The sequence below is a fragment of the Meleagris gallopavo genome, chromosome 17 (assembly GCF_905368555.1).
Source record: "Meleagris gallopavo chromosome 17, MGAL_WU_HG_1.1, whole genome shotgun sequence".
In the NCBI taxonomy this organism is placed as follows: domain Eukaryota; kingdom Metazoa; phylum Chordata; class Aves; order Galliformes; family Phasianidae; genus Meleagris; species Meleagris gallopavo.
The window spans coordinates 8,183,351-8,206,449 of NC_139420.1; the positions used below are offsets into that span (position 1 = coordinate 8,183,351).

Sequence of the window (23,099 nt, forward strand, 5' to 3'; positions counted from 1 at the left end):
GGTTTTGAAGTAGAGAATCACACAATAGATTCACAGATGATCGGCACAGGAGCTGCCATCACACGTTGCAGCCTACTAAGGGAAAAGGGAGGTGTGATTTTTAAAGTCAAGAGGCTTTAATGGATGTTTTTACCGTTTTATGATGTGCTCACATGTAATAACTACACCTAACTGATGTTGTTTTATGCTGGTATTTTGTACAATTATGAACTTAATTCCAAGTAATTACAACATTAACTTAGATCCATCTATCCGTATCTGTTCCAAGATTCGTGCTTGAGTAAAGAACAAAGCTAAAGTTTCCCCTGCCTTCTCTATGCTTGCAGTCTCTTTGGCACAGCAGCCACGGAAGTAAATTGCTGCTAACAGTCTTTCTCCTGTTGACTTCCTGTACAGCTTTGAAGGAGACCATGTGGATTCAGCAAAAGCCTTGAGCACATTTATGGAGATAGGCGATTGTAAGTTGAACTTTAAAAACACTCACTTTAAATATCTAATTGAGTTGGGGTCGTACAGCTTTGTTTATTTAGATATCGGAAGCATGTGCACTTTCTGCCAGTACTGCTGGTGTTTGATATTTTAGGAAAAAGATATGGTGATATTTCTGTTCATATGTTGCCTCCATATGCAAAATAAACAAAGACTCCCTGTCTTGAAAGAGATCTGATTTTTTTTTTTTTTAAATAATGTTCAGTGAGTGACTTAAAGAGAAAAATGCTTACTTGCTTTGCAGTTATCAGTCTAAGTTAGCTGGTAGTAAATATTCACTCTAATATAATTCCTCTGTGGTAAGCCAACTTGTCTCTTGACAGTAATGATGATATAAGACAATTTATTGGTATTTGATTAAAATATTAAATATTTTTTTCTGAATGCTTTTCTTATGGTCAGAATAAATGTTCTAATCCTGTTTGCTTTCCAGACCTGTTTGCATTTAGCCCTCCCTCCTAACCCTGGAGAAGGACAGTGAATGTTTATGAACATGGTAAGGATTTACAGTGTTTGAGATGTTTTGGTAGAATAGAATTGAAAATTTCTCCTCTTCCTAGGACTAAGAATAAATTGGCACCATCAGAATGTTGGCTTTGAAGTGATACTGGAGCAGCTATTGGTAGTCTTACAGTAAATTTTGAGAAAACCAACCATATTGCACGTGCACATTCTAGAGAAAGTATTGCTTGCAAGATGCTTGGAGTCCTCACTGTTGTATTAGCTGAGCTGGGAGGAAAAAACTGCTTTGCCATATTTTTATTAGCAGTTAATGATGCCTAAATTCACAGCAGCTCTTCTAAGATTAAGTAGAACCTTCACAATATGGGAATATGCAGTTCACACGTTTGCCAAGTTAAAATAAATAAACATCCAGTTTGCAAGATAAACTGAAATGTACTGGAACAGGCTGCCCAGAGAGGCTATGGATGCCCCATCCCTGGAGGTGTTCAAGGCCAGGTTGGATGGGGCCCTGGGCAGCCTGGTCTGCTATTAAATGGGGAGGTTGGTGGCCCTGCATGTGTCAGGGGAGTTGGAGATTCGTGATCCTTGAGGTCCCTTCCAACCCTGCCATTCTGTGATTCTGTATGAAAGTAACAGTTCTTGTGGCATCTCAACTGCCATTCTAGATTCGAATTGCTGCACTGAATGCAAGCTCCACAATTGAGGATGACTATGAAGGTACCTTCAAAAGTCATAAGACACAGACAAAGGAAGCACAAGTAAGTAAATCCAGAATTCTCCTAATAGATGTGATTGATGGGAATTTTGTCCTCTTTTGTTACAGATGACTCTTTTTGGTCATCTGTGTTGTTTTGTTGTTAAGAAAGTTGTGTTACTGTCTTATCTTTTGAATCTTTACACTACAGGAAGCAGAAGCTTTTGCTTTGTACCACAAAGCTTTGGACCTTCAGAAACATGACCGCTTTGAAGAGTCTGCCAAAGCTTACCATGAGCTGCTCGAGATCCGTCTTCTGCGAGAGGTCAGTGCTCCTTGGGGAATGAAACTCCAGAAACTTTTTATTACATTGGTGTTTTACTGGCTAATTCAAAATGTTGCTGTTTTCAGTTGGCAAGTTGTTTGCTGCTTTTTTTTTAACTAATTATCCTAATTCTCATGTTTATATTACTATTTCCAGGCAGTTCTTTCTGGTGATGAGAAAGAAGGGCTGAAACATCCAGGCTTGATGTTAAAATATTCCACCTATAAGAACCTAGCACAACTGGCAGCACAACGGGATGACCTAGAGACAGCCATGGAGTTTTATTTGGAGGTACAGCACAAGTGAAAGAAAATACTGGAGCCTCAATGTTTGCATCAATTTGCTAAAATCCAGATGTACACTTTTCAGCAAACCTCATCTGTGTGTGTGTCTGAGTACTGTGTGCTTTCTGATATTTTATGGCCACCATTCAGTCCCTGAGCCAGTCGTGTCTCAGTTAAAAATTAAAGCAGTCATAGTCTCTGCAAACAAGCAGATAGGCGTGTCTGAAATGTGAATAACATTGTCTGTTATGCTTTCTAGGCTGTAATGCTAGACTCCACTGATGTCAACCTGTGGTATAAAATTGGTCGTGTGGCAATAAAACTCATCCGCTTGCCTTTGGCTCGTCATGCTTTTGAAGAAGGTCTCAGGTGTAACCCTGACCACTGGCCTTGTTTAGATAACCTTATCACTATTTTGTACACACTCAGTGACTACCCAAGTAAGTACAATTGTAGACCTTTAAAGAAAAAACTCAATAAATGTGTAATTTCATATTAAATAATAATGAGATGATAGTAGATTAGGGTGTGATGGAGATTTTTACTTCATGATGAATTTTTGATGATTTGTATCTGTTCTAATTACCCTAAAAATAAATGCCCAGTGCAGTATTTATCAAGAATTATGAATCAATCTGCATATTGGTGTTGGATCTCTGCTTTTGATGTTAAAATATTTAAGCATTTTACTGTTGAGTAAAGTCCAGTGAATTAACTGATTCAAATGGTGTTTAGGAGAAAAGTTGCAAGGTGGCAGAAGTGTTGAGTCTGTTAAATCCTATGGGTTTGCCCTACTGTAATGATCCTACTTTTATTTATGTAATTGCCCCTATGAGCAAAAGCCTGCTGGGATTCATTGCCTGTCGCAGCAGTGGAATCTGAAATGAGGACATTTAATAATATGAAAGTAGTGCATGGTGAAAGTAGTGATTGACCATTCAAATTGTATTTCTCTGTCAGCATGTTTGTACTTTATCTGCAAAGCCTTGGAGAAGGATTGTCTCTACAGCAAAGGATTGGTTCTGAAGGAGAAGATCTTTGAGGAGCAGCCTCTCCTCCGCAAAGATTCCTTAAGGATGTTCCTCAAATGGTGAATGTTATCTTATAGCCTCACTGCATTTGGAGTGTCAACTCTCTTTTCTAATCAAGCACTTCGGGGTGTTTTTTGTTTTTTTAAATCAGTCACTTTTCAAGAAAGAAAACAGCACCTTCTGTTTTCATTTCTCACTATTTGAAAAACAGAGTAGGACAATCTCCATTTATTTTTCAATTTTTAAGTGAGCAATTATTTCTGATGCTGAAACACTTCTATAAATGTGCTGTAAAGTTTGCAAAACTGGGTTTTTTAAATGCTTGTTTTAACACTTCATATTACACTACAGAAAAATATAAATCTCTCAAGACCTTAAAAAAGCAAACAAACCCTTATCTTTGTTTCTTAATACTTTCTAGTGACATGTCTATCCATAACGTAAATGTGAGTACAGCTGAAACAGGAAGAATCATAGATGAAGCTCTGGAGTTACGTAAGAAAAGACAGGCTTTGCTGGTGCAAGAGAGAGAACCGGACCTCAAGCTGATCCAGCCAATTCCCTTTTTCACGTATGTCATTGTGTTTTCTGTTCGTAACATGTTTATCTGAAGCTACTTATGCTGGCAGCTATGTTGTATAAGTTTATTTTTTGTCCAGATGCTTTTGTATTTTCATTTTTTGTTTGGTCTGTTTATGATTTATTGTGAACGTATCAATTTTGGTCTTTGGTTTAACATTTCAGACTAATGTTAAAAAATCTTAAGAATGGTTTGGTAGCCATTCCAGCTGTATAATTAGATTTTTTGTTTTAGACTAGTTTGTGAAGTTCAAAGTAAGTTTAGGATTTTATACATTTTTTACTGTTGATATAATGGAAACTTTTAAACATAATGTAGTTCTTTATTTACAGCAAGGTATGAGGATATTTAAAGTACATCTTTATTAAGGCATAAAGGGTTGATTTTTATAGTGTTGTGTTTCCATGTGCAGATGGAAGTGTTTAGGAGAAGCTTTACTTGCCATGTATCACCACCTCACAACATGTGATCCTCCTCGGCCCAGTCTGGGAAAGAGAATTGATCTCTCAGAATACCGAGACCCTGTTCAGCATTTGGTTCTTTCTCCTACCTCAACTCCTGTCAGTGTCATTCAGCCAACTCCTGTCAGCACCACTGCAGTGGTGACAATGCCAGAACCTGTGTTAGCTTATACTCCCGTGACACCCAACTTTCCAAGCCACAGTCAGAATTCATTGGAACCAGGAGCTACTGTAGGTGAGCAAGGTACTTCAGTTTAAGATTAAATATCTTTTTCCAACTGCAGAATTTTCAGCAAGTCTATTTGCTTCAGACCAGCTTCTTTTTTTTATGCAAGTTTCCAGCCAGTTTATATTCAGTTGTGTTTTTTTTAAATTTTGATATGTTCAAAAGGAAAATGATCAATCTTCAGTATTTCAGTAGAGTAAGATAGTTGCAGACACAAATCATCTTTTTATTTATCTTTATTAAAATTTATTATTTTCCTAAAAAGACTTCCCACTTTTTGTTTGATAATTTAACAAGTCAATATCTTTTTCTTTTCTTTTTTCTTTTTTAAATTCTGTTTTTAGGTGATATATCTGCAGGAGATAAATCCAAGAAAGGGGTGAAGCGAAGAAGAATTACAGAAGATAGTGGTGAAACAGCAAAAAGGAGATCTGCCAGAGTCCGGAACACGAAGTGTAAAAAAGAAGAGAAGGTTGACTTTCAAGAACTGTTGGTAAAATTCCTTCCCTCCAGGTATGGGACCTTAAAACTGCTATTCCCACATTATTTTTTGAAGGACACATCTCCTTCAATCTTACACATGCAGTAAAACTGCTTTTAATGAAAGCTGTTGAAAACTAATTTAAAAATGAGAAATCTTCTAGAAAGGTGAAACTGTTAGAAGACAATGCAGATGTCAAATTGTGCAGGATTAACAAACAAGGCAGTCTTGGTTTCAACAGAATTTGCAAGTACTTAATCTGTGAGTGTGCTTCAGTTACTGTGTTTTTACTGCTAAAGTATATACAACATGCCATGCTTAGATTTGACTTAATAGTGAAGGAAAGGATGAGGATTTTGTTGGTATAGTGTTTTTGTCCCTCTTTCAACACAGATTAAGGAAATTAGATCCAGAGGAGGAGGAGGACCCTTTCAATAACTATGAGGTGCAGTCAGAGATCAAAGAAGAAAATTTCCAACATGTTGGTCCTCATAGAATGTCATTTGATTCTACGACATTCATGGAATCTGGTAAAGATTTCATTACAACTTCTCTTTCACTGTTGGTTATTCTGTCTTGTATGCTTTTCTGTATTTCCCTGTCTTATATATAGAAGAAAGATACAAATGTGAAATTAAAACAATATATTCATAATAAAATTATACTCGTATCTCAATTAGTAATGTGATTTTGAAGTCTTGGGGACTGGTTAATTGCTGTATGCAAGCACTGTGTTGCATGGAATTGCCTTTTTAACATATTAGAGCCCAATAACTTAATTCTGCCTCTGCAGCACAGGATGATACTGTGGCCCTTTTGTAAGCTTAGTGCATAAAACACTGTCAAAAATAACTTATTTCAATTCACAGCTTAGTTATGCATAGCTTTGCTTTTATCTGCTTTCTAGAGAAGCAGGATGTTCATGAATTCTTGCTGGATAACCTGAACAATGGTGGTATCTTGGAGCTGATGATGAGATATCTGAAGGTCATCAGCCAGAAGTTCCTGGTGAAGTGGCCTCCTGGCTTGTCTGAGGTTGTGCTTAGTATCTATACTAGCTGGAGAAAGCACAGTACGAGCCTCCCCAATCCATTACTGAGGGACTCAAGTAATCAGCATATCAAGGTAATGTTTTTTTTTTTTTAATATCACGAGTGTTTCTACTTAGTTGCAAATGGAAAAACAAATTCAGAACACTGTGCTCTGTTTTTTTTAGTTAAACACACACACACACAGTGTTGTTGTGTATGAGGTGTCAAAATTTTATACATCTAGTATGTACTATTGTATATCTGTGTATTTTTGTATGTATATCCTTTTTTAACAAATTGAAATATGTCTTATAACTTCTTGTTATGTAAAATTTAAAAGGTCAGTACTTTGTAATTATACCATTAAAATCACTGTCCTCGTGCTTGTCTTTTCCCTTTAATCCCTGAGTTTATTTCAAACTCGATCTGTAAATTATAATAAATGTAATGAATTTGGGGGTTTTGAGACTCCAGAGAACTCCTCTGGTACCATGCTCTATTGGACCTTTAAAAATTTTCATGAATTCTACAGGTGGATTTGTAGCCCTTCTTCCTATGAATGTAATCAGAAAATAGCATATTCTTCACTGCTCATAACTACCTGACAGATACCCATGGTGCTTTCTAGTCTGCTCCTGAACTTTATTCATCAAGTGTTAAATAAACCAGTAAGACTAGAATGCATATTCAATGTCATGGAAATGATGACTATTTTTAATTTTTCTCTTTCTTTTTTTTTTTTTTTTTTTTCTTTCCCAACTTCACACTTTTTTCTGCAGGATATGATGCTGATGAGCCTTTCCTGCATGGAACTGCAATTAGATCAGTGGCTGCTGGCAAAAGGGAAGAACTCTACAGGTGAGAGTCAGGTGCTTCTTTCTATATTCTAAAAATACTGTAGGTAAATTAAGAAACTATTCCAGGAATTCACTGGATTTTTTTGGAACTGTCTCTTCTATATACAGCTATCTTTCTCTGTATACACACATCTGAAAGGTGCTTATTACTGCTGCATCATTTGTCTTCGAATAGATCAGTACTTTTGAAATAACTGGTATGTGGGACTCTTCTCATGGGATGCTGGTAACTTTATGATAAAACATAATTGATTTACAGTTTCTCCACGAAATTGCCCTGCTGTCTCTGTGAATGGAAAGTTTGGCTCTGACTTGCCAGGAATTCATTTCTTGGGAGACCTGCTACAGTTATCGTTCGCGTCCTCGCAGCGAGATTTATTTGAGGAAGGCTGGATGGAGTTTGTCACTCGGGTGTATTGGCTGAAAGCTCGCTTTCTGGCGCTCCAGGTTTGTTCTACTCTTGATTTTAACAAAACTTTTCTCAGCAATTAAAAGTCATGTTATTCCCAGCTCATTTTAAGTGTGAGGATTAAATCAGTTTAAGACGATTAAAAGCGTGCGCTTTGTGGAATACAAGAATGTTTCTTGACTCAGTGTTTTGATCAGTATGAATGGAAGAATTATTTCTACTAATTACTCTTTTGCATTCTTAAAGAATGGAATTTTAATTAATCCAAATTAATCCTTCAAATTCAAGTTGAATTCTATTTCTCTGATTTGTTTTACCTATTACAAAAGTCACTGATAAGATATACTTGGTTTGCTTGCTTTGGTTTGCTTTTTTTGGATTTGTTTTTATGTGCAGTAATCACACTGGCAATGCCTACACTGAATTTAAACATTTCATACATGCTTTGGAAAGCCATTTTGCAGACAGAACTCTTTTTGTTACTATTTTTCCCCCACTGTACTTCTGTAGGGAGACATGGAACAGGCACTTGAAAACTATGATATTTGCACTGAAATGCTGCAGAGCTCCACTACAATGCAGCGTAAAGCTGGTGATGACAGCAACATCATAATACGATTACCTAATCTGCATGTTGATTCCGTAGTTTCTTTAGAAGAGGTAAGAATTCATTTGCAGGAGTATTGCTCCGTTTCACCCCTTTCATTCTTAAAGGTCAATCTATGAATTAGCTCTTTTGTGATGAAAGCTTACCTAGAATTTTGTCCTAGAATTCTCCTAAGAGTAAAGGAACAGGTTCATGGTTTAATGATGATGTCATGGCCATTGTCTCCTTTCCAAGAAGATGCCTTTCAGATCTCTTGGTTTCGTACAACTTAAGATTGTTTTTATGCAGAATAAGAAGGCTTTTCTATTAGAGGCACTGCATGTGCAGTGGTAGATTATTCAACCACTGTTTTATTTTCTGTTCTGTGAACATAACTTCCACTGATGGCTATATGAGTTTCTTTTTTCAGCAGTTGGTGTTTTCCACTTAGTAATTTTCATACACATTTGAATAAAAGGATGTTAATTTTCCATTCTTTCTGTAGCTGTTTTGGAGAATCAACTCCAACATAGGTTGTGCCATCTTCGCTTTGAAGTCCATCTGATGGACACATTCTTGCACAGAAGTGTGATTTGGGGATTTGAGGCAAGAAAGTTTATTATTACACAATAGTTCCATACTATATGATAATTAAAAGCATGTGGAACAGCTGAAGTGTTACATAGTAGGAGTTTTCTTCCTGGTGTCTGCATTCCTGGATGTAGCTGTAGAGTTTGCACAGCTTTATAGCTAAAACATTAGGTAAAGGCCTCTACCTTTGTATGTGAAGACAAAATGGAGGTTGGATTGTGCCATGTGTGATGTTTGCAGATTGATAAAAACCTAAAATCTCTGGAGAGATGCCAGTCTTTGGAAGAGATCCAGCGACTGTATGAGGCAGGGGATTATACTGCAGTGGTGCATCTGCTTCGCCCAACATTATGCTTTAGTGGAAGAGTCAAACATCTGGAATTTGTAACATCCATACCAGAGAGACCGGCACAGCTGCTTCTCCTACAGGTTTGTTGGTGATTTACAGCCATTCTGAACCCAAAACTTTAAAAAAACTACCTAGCATATGAATGATTTCATGGTGTAGTGTTTTACCTGTCCTGCATGAATGACAAACTGTTGGTAGATAGATCCAATATAACAGCTGCATCTGTAGTCCATATAATATTGAAAATGTGTTCAAATTACCTCAACTGTGGGAGTGGTTAGAGCAGTCAGGTTTTTTGCTGGGGGGAAAAATAATCACAAGAAAGACTGACTCTGTTTTAGCTGGAATGAGCCAAATCTGACAGCCTCTTTACAATTTCATTTACCTAAACTTGACTATAGAGAAGCAGGAGGGTGTTGCTGTAATACTGGTCTTGTAGTTGCTGTTCTGACATTTATGGAGTAATTAAATGGTAGCACAAGAATATAAGCTGCATATGGTTAGAATTTATTAAACCATAAGGTATCACGTTCTTGAAAATGTGTATTTCGTGCCTCTCTTACTCAAGTAGAAATTCAGTTCCTGAATCAATTTCTGAAATTTATATTCTACTTGTATATTTGTCATCTAAGATCTGGACACCTCCTATTGTCTTTTAATGTCATATGTAAAGGTGTTTACTTCAACTAAGTGTAACAAACTATCTTATCTGTATAATGTGTACTGCCTTCTTCTGCTGTATTCAGTTTATTTTTTTTAAGAATATACCCTTTATCCTTATATTTTTTTTCATATTTACATTCTCTAGGACTCTTTGCTCAAGCTGCAAGATTACAAGCAATGCTTTGAATGCTCAGAAGTTGCCTTGAATGAAGCAAGTCAGCAGATGATGAATATGACGGCAGCCTCTGCTAAAGAAGAGTGGGTTGCTACAGTAACACAGCTGCTCATAGGAATAGATAGTTCATTATCATCAGACAACAGCATCCTGAAAGAATCTTCTGTAACATCAAGCCTCGTTCGATTAACAACCAACTTGATTCAGGTAACCTGAAGTGGCACTTGATAAGAGTCACTGTGTGTCGACCTTCAGACATGACTACAGCTGCTGGCTGAACTGTCACCTGTTCACAGTGGGATTTTGGGTTACAGTTTTGCTGGTGCAGAGGGAAAGAGGAACATTGTTGTTTTAATTTTCAAGTCAGTGTGTTAGAGAGGCACTAAGTGCACCTGTTCTAGAATCAGGAACAGTAGGTATCTTCAAATACAAAGCTGCCTGAAGTAATTAAAGAATTGTAGTAAAATAACCGAAGGAACAAAACTCTTGTGCTCTGTAATGATGACAGTGTGAAGACTAATTTAGCTGGCTGAGTGCATTTTGTAACTTTGTTCAGGTTAGTCATTCTTACTTGCTTAAATTATCTATATCATGTCTTCTAATGATTCTGACTGGTCTTTTGCAGTTGTTGTGCTTTTCAGTTGTTGTATTTTCTTCTGTACATTTATTCACTGTGAAAAGTCTGAATGTGTTATTAAAGAGAGATAACTGGTTGGAAAATGGCTATGCAAGAGAAATATGGTTGGGGAATTATATTCTACCTTTTCCCATGCCAGCTGATTTTACTTGTTGGACTTCTTACCCCTATTCATTGTGAGAAGCTGAAACTTAATTGAGGATTACTCCTATAGGATAGAATGCATTATTAGCTTCAGGTTGTTCATTAAAGATTCACTCCTGACTCTTAATGTGTATCTTTTTGAGAGTGTAACACCTGTTTCTTTCTTAGATCATAGACTGCAGCATGGCAGTCCAGGAAGAACCCAAAGAACCGTATGTCTCCTCAGTTCTTCCATGGATCATCCTACACAGGATCATCCAGCATGAAGAAGATGCTTTTCGATCCCTTTGCTGCCAGCAGCAGCAGAACCAGGGTGAAGGAGGTAATTTTTTTAAATTCACTTCTACATGTTGAAGCTGAAATTCTTTCCATCTTACTATGGAATATAAATAAACATTACTTATGTTTGTCATCTTGTCTGCTGACTGAAGGGAGTAGATGGATGTGCAAATATGACATTCTTATCCCAGAGGCACCTTTTGTTTTTTTGCACCAGTTGAAGTGGGTGTTTGAAGTTAACTCAGTTCTGTACTACTAAAATATTTTCCAACTTCTTTCTTCCAGTGAATCCTGATACTCCTATGCTACCTTCTTCACTTATGCTGCTGAACACTGCTCATGAGTATTTGGGAAGAAGATCCTGGTGCTGCAACTCAGATGGTGCTCTTCTCAAGTTCTATGTAAGTGTTAGCATTGTAGAATATGGAAAAAAATAAAAAAAAACCAACCCTCTGAAGTTCATATGGCCAACACCCATCTCAAAACAGTTTATTATATTATTACATGGGTAATGTCTTCATGTTAAAATACACTTCTGGATCCACTTTTCTTCTGCAAAGTAGATCAGCTTTTGAGTCAGCTAAGTCTGAATAGTGAAGGTTTGCTTTTTCCACACCCCATTCCTTTTTATCCTTTCTAAACAGGACTTCTTGTCAGACAGGAGCTGGCTTTGGGTAACCACTTTTGTACTATACAAACATCTTAAATGAAAGCTATAAATGGTCTGCCATGCCTGGAGAACCATGAAGTGATTATACTGAGTACTTAGTCTTGTAGAAGTATGTTTCAGTGTGATTTCTTAACAAAAAGGCAGGTCAAGAATCATGCTCACTTGTGTTCAGTAAGTGAAGCAATATTCAAAAGTCTTAATTGTGAGAACTTTGTTAAAGAATAGCAAAGAACAGCACACATAAGAAAAATGGCAGCATACATAGGTGTTAGAATAAAAAAAGTTAATTATCCATTTGGAAGCCAATTCTCTAAAATCTGGCAAGTAATAAGAATGTACTCTTGATTGTTGGTATAAAACTGAAAATAAACTTGAGCAGATTATTTTCTGTCATAATTACCATTCTTCTTTGGTCTTCTCACTGAGAAGAATAATTGCTATCTTCCACTTCTCCTGTTTTGCTTTTTGCACTGTTATTTTATTCTCCTCCTAGGATTTGAAGGAGAAAGAAGAATGACAAGCAATCCGATAGCACTCTACATCATTCACAAACTGAAAAAACTGTGGTGTTACATCTGCAAACGTGTAATCTAATGGGATTCCACTTTCATCTTAGTGATTCTAAAAAGTTTTGGACTAGATGTATAGCTGCTCAATTCACAGAACAGAATTTGCCAAGTGTTACTTAAAGTTTGCGTGGTTTCCATTATAGGTAAATATTATCTGGTATTTTAGAGAGTCTTTAAATGAAAATTCAGTTTTGAATTTTGCAGTTAAACTTAGTTATTTATTTCTTCTAAACTGTTAGAGTAAAGATTTCTAGGACATGGTCTGTCCCCAGTTAGGCATCTGGAATGTTGTTGATCCCTCACAGACTGTGTGCTGTTACCTGGATTTGGTCCTGGAGCTGTGATGTTTGTGACTGTTCTGCTGTTGCTAAATTTGGGTATTTTGATTGTACCTGCTTTGGTTTTATACTGCAGACTGAAGCAGGTAGTACTTCTGTTGCTTTTGTGTTATGAGCTAAATATAACTTCAGCTTATATTTACAGAGCTGATCTATTGAACAAAGATGATAATGAAGAACTACTTCAGTCCTTCTCTCTGTGTCTCAAGGCTGTTCTTTGCTCAGTTGTTCAGATGAGTGTGTTATAAAATCTAATATGCTCCAGCAGTGTGTGTGTCTGGGCAGTAGCATTATTAGATGAAAGGAGTTGCCCACTCTCTGTTAACCTTTTCAAGATAATTCCTTGAGAAATTCCCCATGGTTGAAGTAGGATATTTCTAAACATGTTGCTATTTCCTTTTTCCCTTGCCTTAGAAATTGAATTGCAGTCAGCTTTTTGCTGCCCAGAGTACTGACAGCCTGGGTTACCCTGGCTGTTGGCAGAACCCAAGTAATACAGTGCTGTGGTGTTCAGTGGGCAGTGCTCTACAGGGATATTTCAGTGGCACTTTACAGATTCAGCTCAACTTCATTGAGGGTTATTACCTTCAGCCACAAGAAAATGGTGATTAGTTCTGCATAGAGCCACTCGGGAATCTCTTCATTTCCCTTCTTGGCACTCCCTGGAGCTTATTAACTGCAGCTCAGTGCCAGACTCCATCTGCCTCTGTGTCTGAGCAGCAGCATGGCCAGGCCAATAATTTAGACAGCTGGGAAGGGTGGTGTGGAGAGCCTGAGGGGTTCTGCAGAGTCACATCTCCCTGGCAGGGCTGGAGCTAATGAACGCCGTTGGAGCTGAGGCTGGTTGAGTGTGGTGCTATTAGCTTATCTCTGCAGCCCTCTCTACTCAGTCTTCCTGGTATTTGGAGCATAATACTGTTACACCTGACTGCCTGTGCATAGATCTGCCTTTGGGTCCAGCGGGCTTCTTAGCTCAGGCACTGCGCTTCATGAAAATAGATAACCTATTTCCAGACTCAGGCTCGCCCTAAGTGCTGTGCAGCTGCAGCACTCCAAAGTGCTAAATCTAAATTGTCTGTATGGTGTGCCTGTATCCACAGCCTGGTCCATCTGATGCACGCCATGTGAGCCTGGACAAACTACAGATAATTGAGAGCTGCAAATTTATTTACCATTGGATCTTCGCTAATGTTATCAAGTACACTGAATAAGATCTTCATTTTTCAGTCTTAGAGCTGCCTGCTTTTTAAACTAAAATATGAAATAGCATTATTTAGCACAGATATTCAGCTTTCAGAAACAAGAGGGTTTTGGAAGGGTAAAGAAAGGGAAAAATGGAATGGGACAAATTATTTGAAGAGAGTGGCAGCTTCAAGAACGCTAAATAGAAATGTGTTTTATAAACTGATATTCATCTTCTGTATGTGCTGAAAAACATTTTATTACATATAAGTGAAGAAGATGTGCAAGAAAATATATTAATACACAGTTAATTCCTTTGTTACTAAAAATTATTCTGGGGTATTGCTAAAAGGGAAATAAGAATGCAGGAGGTTGTTTTGAACACTCTTCAAGTGATAATTCTGTTAGGGGTGTTAGATGTGATTTTGTTTGCAGCAGTAGGAGTATCAGGCTTTTGTTACAGTGTCCTGTGGGCTTTGCATCTTCCTGTCAACTTATCTACGCTTTCTTAAATTTCAAAAGCTGCTCACAAGTCCTTACAGGGAAAGTAGTGGAAATAAGGAGACTGCTGTGACTTGAAGGTGACTGCTGATGCTCACAATCTCATTGAAGTGCCTTCTAAGAATTATCCTTGCTCTAATGTAAACTACTCTTATTTCTCAGGGTTTTGGCTCAAAAAAACCCCAAACCCAACCATACAAAAAAACCTCTTCTAGAAGTACTATAGAAGTAGTAAGATATTTTCCAGGGATTGCAAATGGATGGGACATCTTACGTTTTCAATTTTTGACTGCAGAATTTGGTGCAGAAGACACTGATGTCTGTGCATTGGAGCCTTCTCCTTGTGGTAGCCTGGCTTATTCACAGCACTGACAAACTGTAGTGTTCATATTCACCAAAGCAACTTGATGTGTAGTGGGAAACTGAACTATCTCTTGATAGCTAATTTTCTTGACTGAAAATAGACTTCAAGAATTAATGTAGAAAACAGTGAAAGCACTTTTCTCACAGTTACAATGCCACTTAAATTACTTGTTTGAGACTAGATTGTAGAAATACGGGGAATATTTGATTGTGGTTTGGGAGAAATGGATAGTTTCTTAGGCTGTTTTCAGCACATAACTCCAGACAACCAGGTAATTTAATACAAGCTTCAGATCTTAGATGACATTTTCATTGATATTTGTGATGTTGTAGGTGCAGGTACTAGAAAAAGAACTTGCAGCATCCACTTCTGAAGATACTCACCCATACAAAGAAGAGCTGGAAACAGCTTTGGAGCAATGTTTTTATTGTTTATATGGTTTTCCTAGCAAAAAAAGCAAAGCAAGGTACCTAGAAGAACATTCAGTACAGCAGGTAAGTTATGTATTGCTTAATATCAGTGAAACTTTCTGTGATGCTGGAAGATGCAGCCTTGCTTCATGTTAATGTACCTCAAGGTACTTACAAAAAAGATTTTTATTTTGTGTTTGTGTATATATGTGTGTGTGTGTATATAGTGTGTATGGTGTTTATATGAATTTATTATTATTTTTACTTTCCCCTCTTAAAACTTATGTAATTTGCATGTTGTAGAAAACAGACTTTTCTTTAAAAAAAAAAAAAATGTAGGAGACTTTTTGAATACAAAGAGTCATGTTTGAAATGAAATGCTAGTGTAGTCTCACAGTAATTTGCTGTTTCGAAAGTACTGACAAACTGATTTTTATTGAGCCATGCCTTTCCTGTTTTCAACAGAGAAGGAGAAGTTTGAGGTTGAGAAGTGTAGAGAGGAAAATGAAAATGTCAGCTTATAAGAAGAAAAACTTTAGCAGCCAACCTTGCAGTTTATGAAAAGTGGTACCGTTAAAAATACAACTTATTTTGTCAGAACCATGATGGTGTGAATATCTATTAGCTGTTTATCAGAAATATGTGAGATTCAGTTGAATTTGAAAGAAGAAAAACTACTGAGTGCCACATGAAAAGGGTTATAATCTTAAAGAAGGGACAGAAAAATTGAGATATCAGTCCTCCGCCTGAAACACTGATTTTTTGCTTATAAACCTCCAGATGAATTTATGGTTACCAAATGTAAGTGAGCATAACATTAGAAATAAAAGTTACATTTTTACATCTCTGTTTGAAAACGTTCTCATTGAAGTTGTTAAAAAGAAAATGGAGTTCTTAGCAGTACAGCTTCATGTACAAAAGCAAAATTTACTGTAAGGAATAAGTTGAACAATAAAAGGTAAAAACTTGGTCTAACAGGAGAGAACTGTATTAATAAAAATAATAGTTTGTCTAAACAAGTGGAGTGACTTTATTTTTCAGTGGCATACACTAAGTTGCAAATAAATGCTAGTCCTTTAATTGGTGAAGCAGTAATGCTGTATTTGTGAGTACCAGGTATTAGGAGTGATTTAATTGTTGAGAGGTTTAATCATAGAATCATAGAATGGTTTAGGCTGGAGGGAACCTTAAAGATAGCTAGTTCCAACCCCCTGCCACAGGGTGTCATAATTAGAGTCCTTCTGGAGTAACACGTACTGTTTGGTAACTGGAAAAGTCATATAAACTCACTTTTAGTAGACAATAATTTTGGAATTTGAGATAATTTTTCCCCTCTTTCCTCCTCCCTCTTCAGGTGGATCTCACGTGGGAAGATGCCTTGTTTATGTTTGAATATTTTAAGCCTAAAACTCTTCCAGAATTTGACAGTTACAAAACCAGCACCGTTTCTGCTGACTTGGCCAACCTTTTAAAGAAGACTGCTACTATTGTTCCTCGGACAGACAAACCTATGCTGAGCCTAGATACTGTGTCTGCCTATATCGAAGGAACATGCAGCAAGGTATAATGAGTTCCTATAAAAACAAGATTAAATTACTGTAGTGTTATTTTTGTGTTGATTTTCAGATAGTTAAGGGAATGATTTATTAAATAATACTGGATTTCCTTAGATAATTGCATTTAAATGAAATGACACCTCCAAAGCTTCTGGTCTTGAAATTTAATATTGGTTAAACGGAGTCAATGTGACATGTTCTAAGTGCTCTGTAAATCTGTGGAATATTTTCACTGTTTTCATATTCAACACCTTCATATTCTGTGATGGAAAGACTACTTTCACTGTAAGGAAGAAGCAAAAGTTCAGCTCATTTAATATGTACATTTTATTAATCTTTATTATTAATTTATTATCTCCAGGCGCCATCTCTCCCAGATGGTGCAGACTATTCTCCACCAGTGGTGACTGAGTTGTATTACCTTCTGGCAGACTACCACTTCAAGAATAAAGAACAGTCCAAGGCCATCAAATTTTACATGCATGACATTTGCATTTGCCCAAACAGGTTGGTATTGTTGCATCCTACACATGATATTCATTCTTTTCTTTTATTTCAGTATTAGGAAAGCATAAAAATGAAACTTTGTTTTTGTTTCAGGTGTTAAAAGCAAGCAACCCTGCACTCTGTTGACCTCTTTTATTTATCATGCTTAAGTATGGTATTTAGGTGCTGTTTAAACTAAATCTGTTTCTTAGTAGCATCAAACTTACTGAAATACCACCAAGATTAAGCAATTTCATGTTAAAAATTGATTAAATCTTAGGGCTTGCATATTGGATGTTAGCTGTCATTTCAGTTCCCATTGTAGACCAATTTAAATGACAAAAACTCCAGTTTAAATTACTTAAGATGACTGTTTCTAAGTTCAGTCAGGTAACAGAGACAGGAGGGAAGGTGAGGGCACAGAGCAATTTTACATGTGAAGTCTACAGGGGAAATAGACATAGTTTAATGGTGTTGAATCTTCGGTCTGGGAACTGGTTAGGAGATTGCTAGAACTTTAGCTTGAAACTTGATAAATTACAAAACAAAAAATCCAACATATTTCTCTGGAATTTTGTAGATGTCACAAATAAATGAGAGTGCATTTTGACTTTATTCTGTGAATTTTCGTTGTTCAGAATAAGATGCTTTGTGTGGTAGCATACTACTTTTGCCCTGGTCATTTTAGATACTATTTCTAAAGATTTCTGTATTATGGTTCCCTTTCCATTCCCCTCTGTTGGAAATGTCTCTGTTGAGGTCTGTTGACCCAAAAATGAGCTTTCAAATTAGCAAGAAATTAATAAGCAAAATTGTGAGAATGTTGTGATTATTCCTTTGATGTTAGAATTGTGGTGGAAAAAAATAAAAATTCCAGAACCATTAACCTCAGGTGTTAATTTGAAGTTATGTGATAGGGAATCTATTCTGACAGTTGTAAATAATATAATAAATGCAGGGCTGGTTACTGAATGTTTACTTCAGAAAGCAATCTTTCTTAATTATTGAAATTTCTCAATATGAATTTGTTCTTTGTGATATCTACATTGGAAATAATTGTGATGATAAAAGCTGTTCACAGTTCAGTCCAACGACTCAAAAAGTCTGAATGGCTGCTGACTGCTATGTCTTTGCCATTCAGTGTAGTGTGTGTGAGGGAGGTTGTTGATACGTTATTTTCTTGCTTGCCTAGGTTTGATTCGTGGGCAGGCATGGCTCTGGCTCGAGCAAGTCGTATTCAGGACAAGTTGAACTCTAATGAACTGAAAAGTGATGGCCCAATCTGGAAGCATTCTACTCCTGTCTTGAATTGCTTCAAGCGAGCCCTCGAGATCGACAGCTCTAATCTCTCCCTGTGGATAGAATATGGCACCATTTCTTACGCCCTGCATTCTTTTGCATCTCGACAGCTTAAGCAGTGGAAATCAGAACTCCCTCCTGAAGTTGTGCAGCAGGTGAGACTTGACTTAGTGTAGTGGGGACTTCTAAATCTTTTAAATGGTCTTTCCTGACACAGTAACTTAAATATTCACGTGCTGCTGCATGTAGTGGCTCCCTACTAGACTGAATGTTAGTAATATTGGAAATTCTAATTTGCATTCATAAAAGCAGTTGGCATCAAGCACTGTTTAAAGAGTTTGGGGTTACTGTTTTTTGTTGTTGTTTTGTTTTTCTTTCTGTATAAAAATATTTTGAGCCCAATCTTTGAATTGTCTTTAAGAGACACAGCCTTTGCGAAAGGTGAGTTAAAAAGTTTACCTTACCTTTCTGTAAGTGTCATGCCACTTTCCCAGGAATAGGTGAAACATATATGTGTTTAAGTAGTGAAAAGATCAGGAGTTACTCTGTCTGCATTCATGTGTCATCTCTTGTGTCTAAAGCCATCTGTTTTCTATGCTTTGGGGCTACTTACTCACATGAAATATCAAAATACGGAGCTTGATACATTTTCGTAGAAAAAGTTGCTATGAATTCATTAGTAATGAGCAATTGCAAGGTACTCTTTCTGACCTTGATGGAGTTGCAAGGAGAAATGTTTTGTCTGTCTTTTTGGACCAGTAAGCCAAATTTCTGATTTAATTATTCTGACTCACAAATATTATGTAGTTCAGCGTATGTGGGAACAGAGTGGAAAAGAAACACTGCTGCTGGGTTAATTACTGTTGTGTTATGAAACTTACTAGTGGTTGAACTACAGAGAGTGGCACTGGAGCATACTTATTTACCAGGACAGTGTACTCACAGCAGAGTGATGGGTCTTGTATCTCAGCTGCATGTGTGACTGTATTAAAGTTGCTCTCCTTCTAGCTGCTTATATGTGTTTGACCCTCTGCCCAAAAAGGTGATGTAAGCACATATGCTAAAGGGGGGCAAGTGTTGTGTTGTGGTTGGCTTTTTTTCCCCAATAACTATGCGTGCAGTGGCATCTAACAGTACATATATATACATATAAGGGTTATTTGTTAATAACATCATAAAAGCTTCAAAACTACTCAGAAAATTAAGTATTATGCTTTATGTCTTTGTTCTATTAAAGGTTTGCTCTGACTGTCTCATGGCCTCTTGGCTACAAGGAGCTTGCTAGAGATTTTCAGGATAGTGCTGAGCTTATTTCATGTTGTCAGATAAAAAGTACAATGCAGACCAACCATCTGAAGTTGTGGATTAAATCAGAATGTTTATTTAGCGCTACTTGAATTAAAAAGTGCCTTTTTTTTTTTTTTTTTTTTTTTTTTTTTCAATTAACAAAAGCTCTGTTATATTAAAAGCTAAGTTTGAACAATATAATCTTCCTTCCAGGAATATATATTTTTCAGGATTGAGTTTCTTGTACGCAAAAGGTTGAAAATGCTTTAAAGAATGTTCCTCATCTTTGCGCTTTTCTGAGCAGGAGTGTGTTTTGAGCATTTTTCATTGTAGCCACAGTGAACTCATGTATTTCTCAATGCTTCATTCCATCTCAGATGGAAGAACGCCGAGACAGCATGTTGGAGACAGCCAAGCTGTGCTTTACGTCAGCATCTCGCTGCGAGGGGGACGGCGACGAAGAGGAGTGGCTTATTCACTATATGCTGGGAAAGATTGCTGAGAAACAGAAACAGCCTCCCGTCGTCTATCTGCTTCATTACAAGCAGGCAGGTCATTACCTGCACGAGGAGGCTGCCCGATATCCAAAGAAGATTCACTACCATAATCCACCAGAACTTGCCATGGAAGCACTGGAGGTAAAAGGAGAAAGTAAAATACCTAGACTTGAAAGCAGTGTTCTTTATAAATAACAAAGTACCAGTTATTATTGATTTATATTATGAAGCATGCAGAGCATAAATGGTGCCCTGCATCTGGCAACGTTTACAAGACTAACTTAGAGAATAAAGTGAAGTCTGTTACTCAGGCTGTTCCTGTTTTAAAGACAGCTTACATGTACAGTCTCAGTATTGGACAGTTTTTGCTTTGCTGCACACAGCGCATTAGTCAGGTTTGATCAAAATCAAAGTGAGTGTTTCACAAGCTTCTCATACCTGGGAGAGCATAAGTTAATGCATGAATTGGAATGGTGGTGATAACACCTTTGTTTTTCTTTGTGTCTGGAAAAACAGGGCATCTGGATCATACCCAGCGGTGACTTCAGCCTTGTCTGCTTTCACTGTTTTATTCTTTAGGTTGCATTTATTAAAATTTTCAAGTTTTCAGATTCTGTCATTAGCAAACAAGGACACAGTCTATTCAGAGAAGTTAACGTACAAGCTGACCCTCATATACTATTTCCTGCAGTTGCTACAGTCTGTTTGTTATGTACAGAGCTATGCATTCTCTAATGACTAAATGCACTTGGGTGTTTTCTAGGTGTACTTCCGACTTCATGCTTCTATTTTGAAACTTGTGGGGAAGCCAGATTCTGGAGTAGATGCGGAGATATTACTTAGCTTCATGAAAGAAGCTTCTGAGGGACCTTTTGCCAGGGGTGAGGAAAAGAACACCCCAAAAGCTACAGAAAAGTGAGTGCTAATTGCTAGGAACACCATTGAAAGGCATACTTGTAAACTGCTGAATAATGAACCATTAAAATGAAACTGAATGAAATACAGACCAAGCCAAAGGAATAGATTTAATTTAATTCTAATATGTGCAATATCAGGCACCGTGTAGAGTCAAAAGGTCTTCTCAGTAATTGGTGCAGTGTAGATGGGAATGGAATAAAATGGAACAGCTTTGATCTTGTGATCTGTTTTGAAACGACCGTTTTATTTATTTTCATATCAACAATCAAAATTGCAAAAGCAAACACTTTTTATTTTATTTTGAAGGTTAAGAGAGTTCAGTCCTCATATTTTGTCATCTTAAAAACCAAAAGATAAATGTTTTACTGCTGAACACTGATAGGGAGCATATGATCAAACTCCATTAGTTGGAATTTTAGTAAGATTTGATAAATTTATTGGAAATGTCATGATGTAGCCTGTTTTCTTTCTCTGTATGTGTTACCGATATGTTAATGCAAGTTCTTCTCCTCCTTACTCTCCCAGGGAAAAAGCTTGCATGGTTGATGAAGACTCTCACTCTTCAGCTGGAACAGTGCCAGGCCCTGGGACTTCCCTGCCCTCATCCTCTGGTCCAGGTCTGACATCCCCACCTTACACAGCCACTCCAGTTGACCACGATTACGTCAAATGTAAAAAACCCTGTCAGCAGGCAACGCCGGACGGTACAGTCCCTGTTCTCAATACTGGCAGCACAGGGAGGTGCTTTAATCATGGGGGGTCTGACCTGAAATGATCAAACTGCTCATTTCAAGGAGGGTGATGGGTCTGTGGTATCACGGGCAATATTGATGCTTTATAAATTCAGTACTTTAAATAGAATCAATGTACAGTCAGAGCTTTAAATACAGAAGTCAAAGTTGTCACCTGCCACCATTAACACCTGTCAATTAGTCAAAATGGGACTGTTGACAGAAGGAGAATGCAGCTGCCTGAGTTTTCATTAATCTTTTCTTTCTTGTTTCTGCAGAGCTAAGTGTCTGAGCTTACTAGGAAAGAGGTGGATTCAGTCTTTAGAAGATTGAATGCTCTTTCAATGCCTGTGTGAACTGACCAGGTGAAAATTTGAACTGTGGCTGAAACAAAACAAATTGCTAAAAAGCAAACCAAAACAGTATGAAACAGTGTTTTACTTTTTTGAAGGAGGCAGATGGCAACTGTTTTGAATATATTGTGTATCAGCACGAAGTGATTTGCATGACAATCCAGTAGACTTCATCTTTTGATTTTTATCATTTGCAATGACTGGCTAGTAGCTCATCTTTATAGGTTATAAAGATATAATAATAATTGTCTTAGAGCAGCAGAAGGTAGGATGGTGTCAGCATTACTGACATGTAGAATACAGAAGAAATTAAATTACTGTTTAAGTAATTTAACATTTTTATTGGGCTTAGGAATTTTATTCTCATTCTATTCTTCTGGTCATTTGTATATCCATCTGGATCTATGAATATCAGCATTCAAGAAGGAGTAAAATATCTAAAGTGTACAGCATAGTGTGGATAGAATGTGGTAGGGTCCTGGAGAGGTGTTCTGCTTGATAGGAATTTATTTGTGGAGGGTGGGGTGCCTCCTGCTGTCAGTTTCTGAAGAACGGTCATTTGTAAACACCTTACATTGGCATTGTTTTGAAACAAATGTTCATGGACCTGGAAACTCTGCAAGATGAATTTATTTCTTTTCCCCAACAGATAATTCTTGGTGAAACTGACAGAACTTCCTTCATTTCTTTCACTGAATTGAATATCGAAATATTCATTTTATGCATGCTTACATTTAAACCTGGATTAATTAATCAGACTCTTTTGATATCATACGTGATATGTTGGTGTACTGGTCAGACTTTTATGTCAGTTAGCTTCTTTTTGAAATAGCAAAAGCAGAAGGAAGTAAATATTTCAGTATTTTCTAAACCATATTCCCTATAAGCAGCAGTTCTGACTAAGGAGACTGCATCTGCTCAGGTGCTGCAGACTTGAAGTGTCCCCAGGAGACAGATAAGTTAGATGAATTTTCCTATACTTGTCAGTACATTTGCTCACAGTGAGGTATTACGACTTTTGGCAGACTGACTGCCCAATGGGGGCAAAGCTGGCTGCTTAGCAAAGCCTGAAGGTGCAAGCTAAGGAACATCTGCACCTGTTAGCACAGCAGTTCTTGGGGCTGTTAGGACTTAGCTTTGCTGCTATCACAGCAATTCAAAATGTCAGCTACTGAAAGAAG

At 37.2% G+C, this 23,099-nt stretch overlaps 1 protein-coding gene across 5 annotated transcripts in view; it reads left to right on the top strand.

Annotated features, from left to right (window-relative positions):
• The window catches only part of CABIN1 (calcineurin binding protein 1), a 93,672-nt gene that overhangs the window by 606 nt on the left and 69,967 nt on the right, over positions 1 to 23,099 (top strand). For 2 of the 5 annotated variants that reach the window (XM_085238168.1, XM_085238163.1), the window contains exons 2-27: positions 397 to 458; positions 923 to 985; positions 1,620 to 1,712; positions 1,860 to 1,973; positions 2,130 to 2,264; positions 2,517 to 2,697; positions 3,218 to 3,347; positions 3,710 to 3,859; positions 4,281 to 4,573; positions 4,900 to 5,068; positions 5,430 to 5,566; positions 5,944 to 6,161; positions 6,847 to 6,925; positions 7,184 to 7,371; positions 7,844 to 7,993; positions 8,751 to 8,939; positions 9,668 to 9,904; positions 10,647 to 10,800; positions 11,043 to 11,158; positions 14,714 to 14,875; positions 16,146 to 16,352; positions 16,709 to 16,854; positions 18,026 to 18,287; positions 19,797 to 20,057; positions 20,680 to 20,831; positions 21,360 to 21,538. In XM_085238168.1, the coding sequence (XP_085094294.1) occupies positions 971 to 985; positions 1,620 to 1,712; positions 1,860 to 1,973; positions 2,130 to 2,264; positions 2,517 to 2,697; positions 3,218 to 3,347; positions 3,710 to 3,859; positions 4,281 to 4,573; positions 4,900 to 5,068; positions 5,430 to 5,566; positions 5,944 to 6,161; positions 6,847 to 6,925; positions 7,184 to 7,371; positions 7,844 to 7,993; positions 8,751 to 8,939; positions 9,668 to 9,904; positions 10,647 to 10,800; positions 11,043 to 11,158; positions 14,714 to 14,875; positions 16,146 to 16,352; positions 16,709 to 16,854; positions 18,026 to 18,287; positions 19,797 to 20,057; positions 20,680 to 20,831; positions 21,360 to 21,538 (4,117 nt within the window). In that variant the 5' untranslated portion in view covers positions 397 to 458; positions 923 to 970. The remainder of the gene's footprint in view (positions 1 to 396; positions 459 to 922; positions 986 to 1,619; positions 1,713 to 1,859; positions 1,974 to 2,129; positions 2,265 to 2,516; positions 2,698 to 3,217; positions 3,348 to 3,709; positions 3,860 to 4,280; positions 4,574 to 4,899; positions 5,069 to 5,429; positions 5,567 to 5,943; positions 6,162 to 6,846; positions 6,926 to 7,183; positions 7,372 to 7,843; positions 7,994 to 8,750; positions 8,940 to 9,667; positions 9,905 to 10,646; positions 10,801 to 11,042; positions 11,159 to 14,713; positions 14,876 to 16,145; positions 16,353 to 16,708; positions 16,855 to 18,025; positions 18,288 to 19,796; positions 20,058 to 20,679; positions 20,832 to 21,359; positions 21,539 to 23,099) is intronic. The other 3 variants (XM_085238165.1, XM_085238164.1, XM_085238167.1) reach the window with 3 other exon arrangements.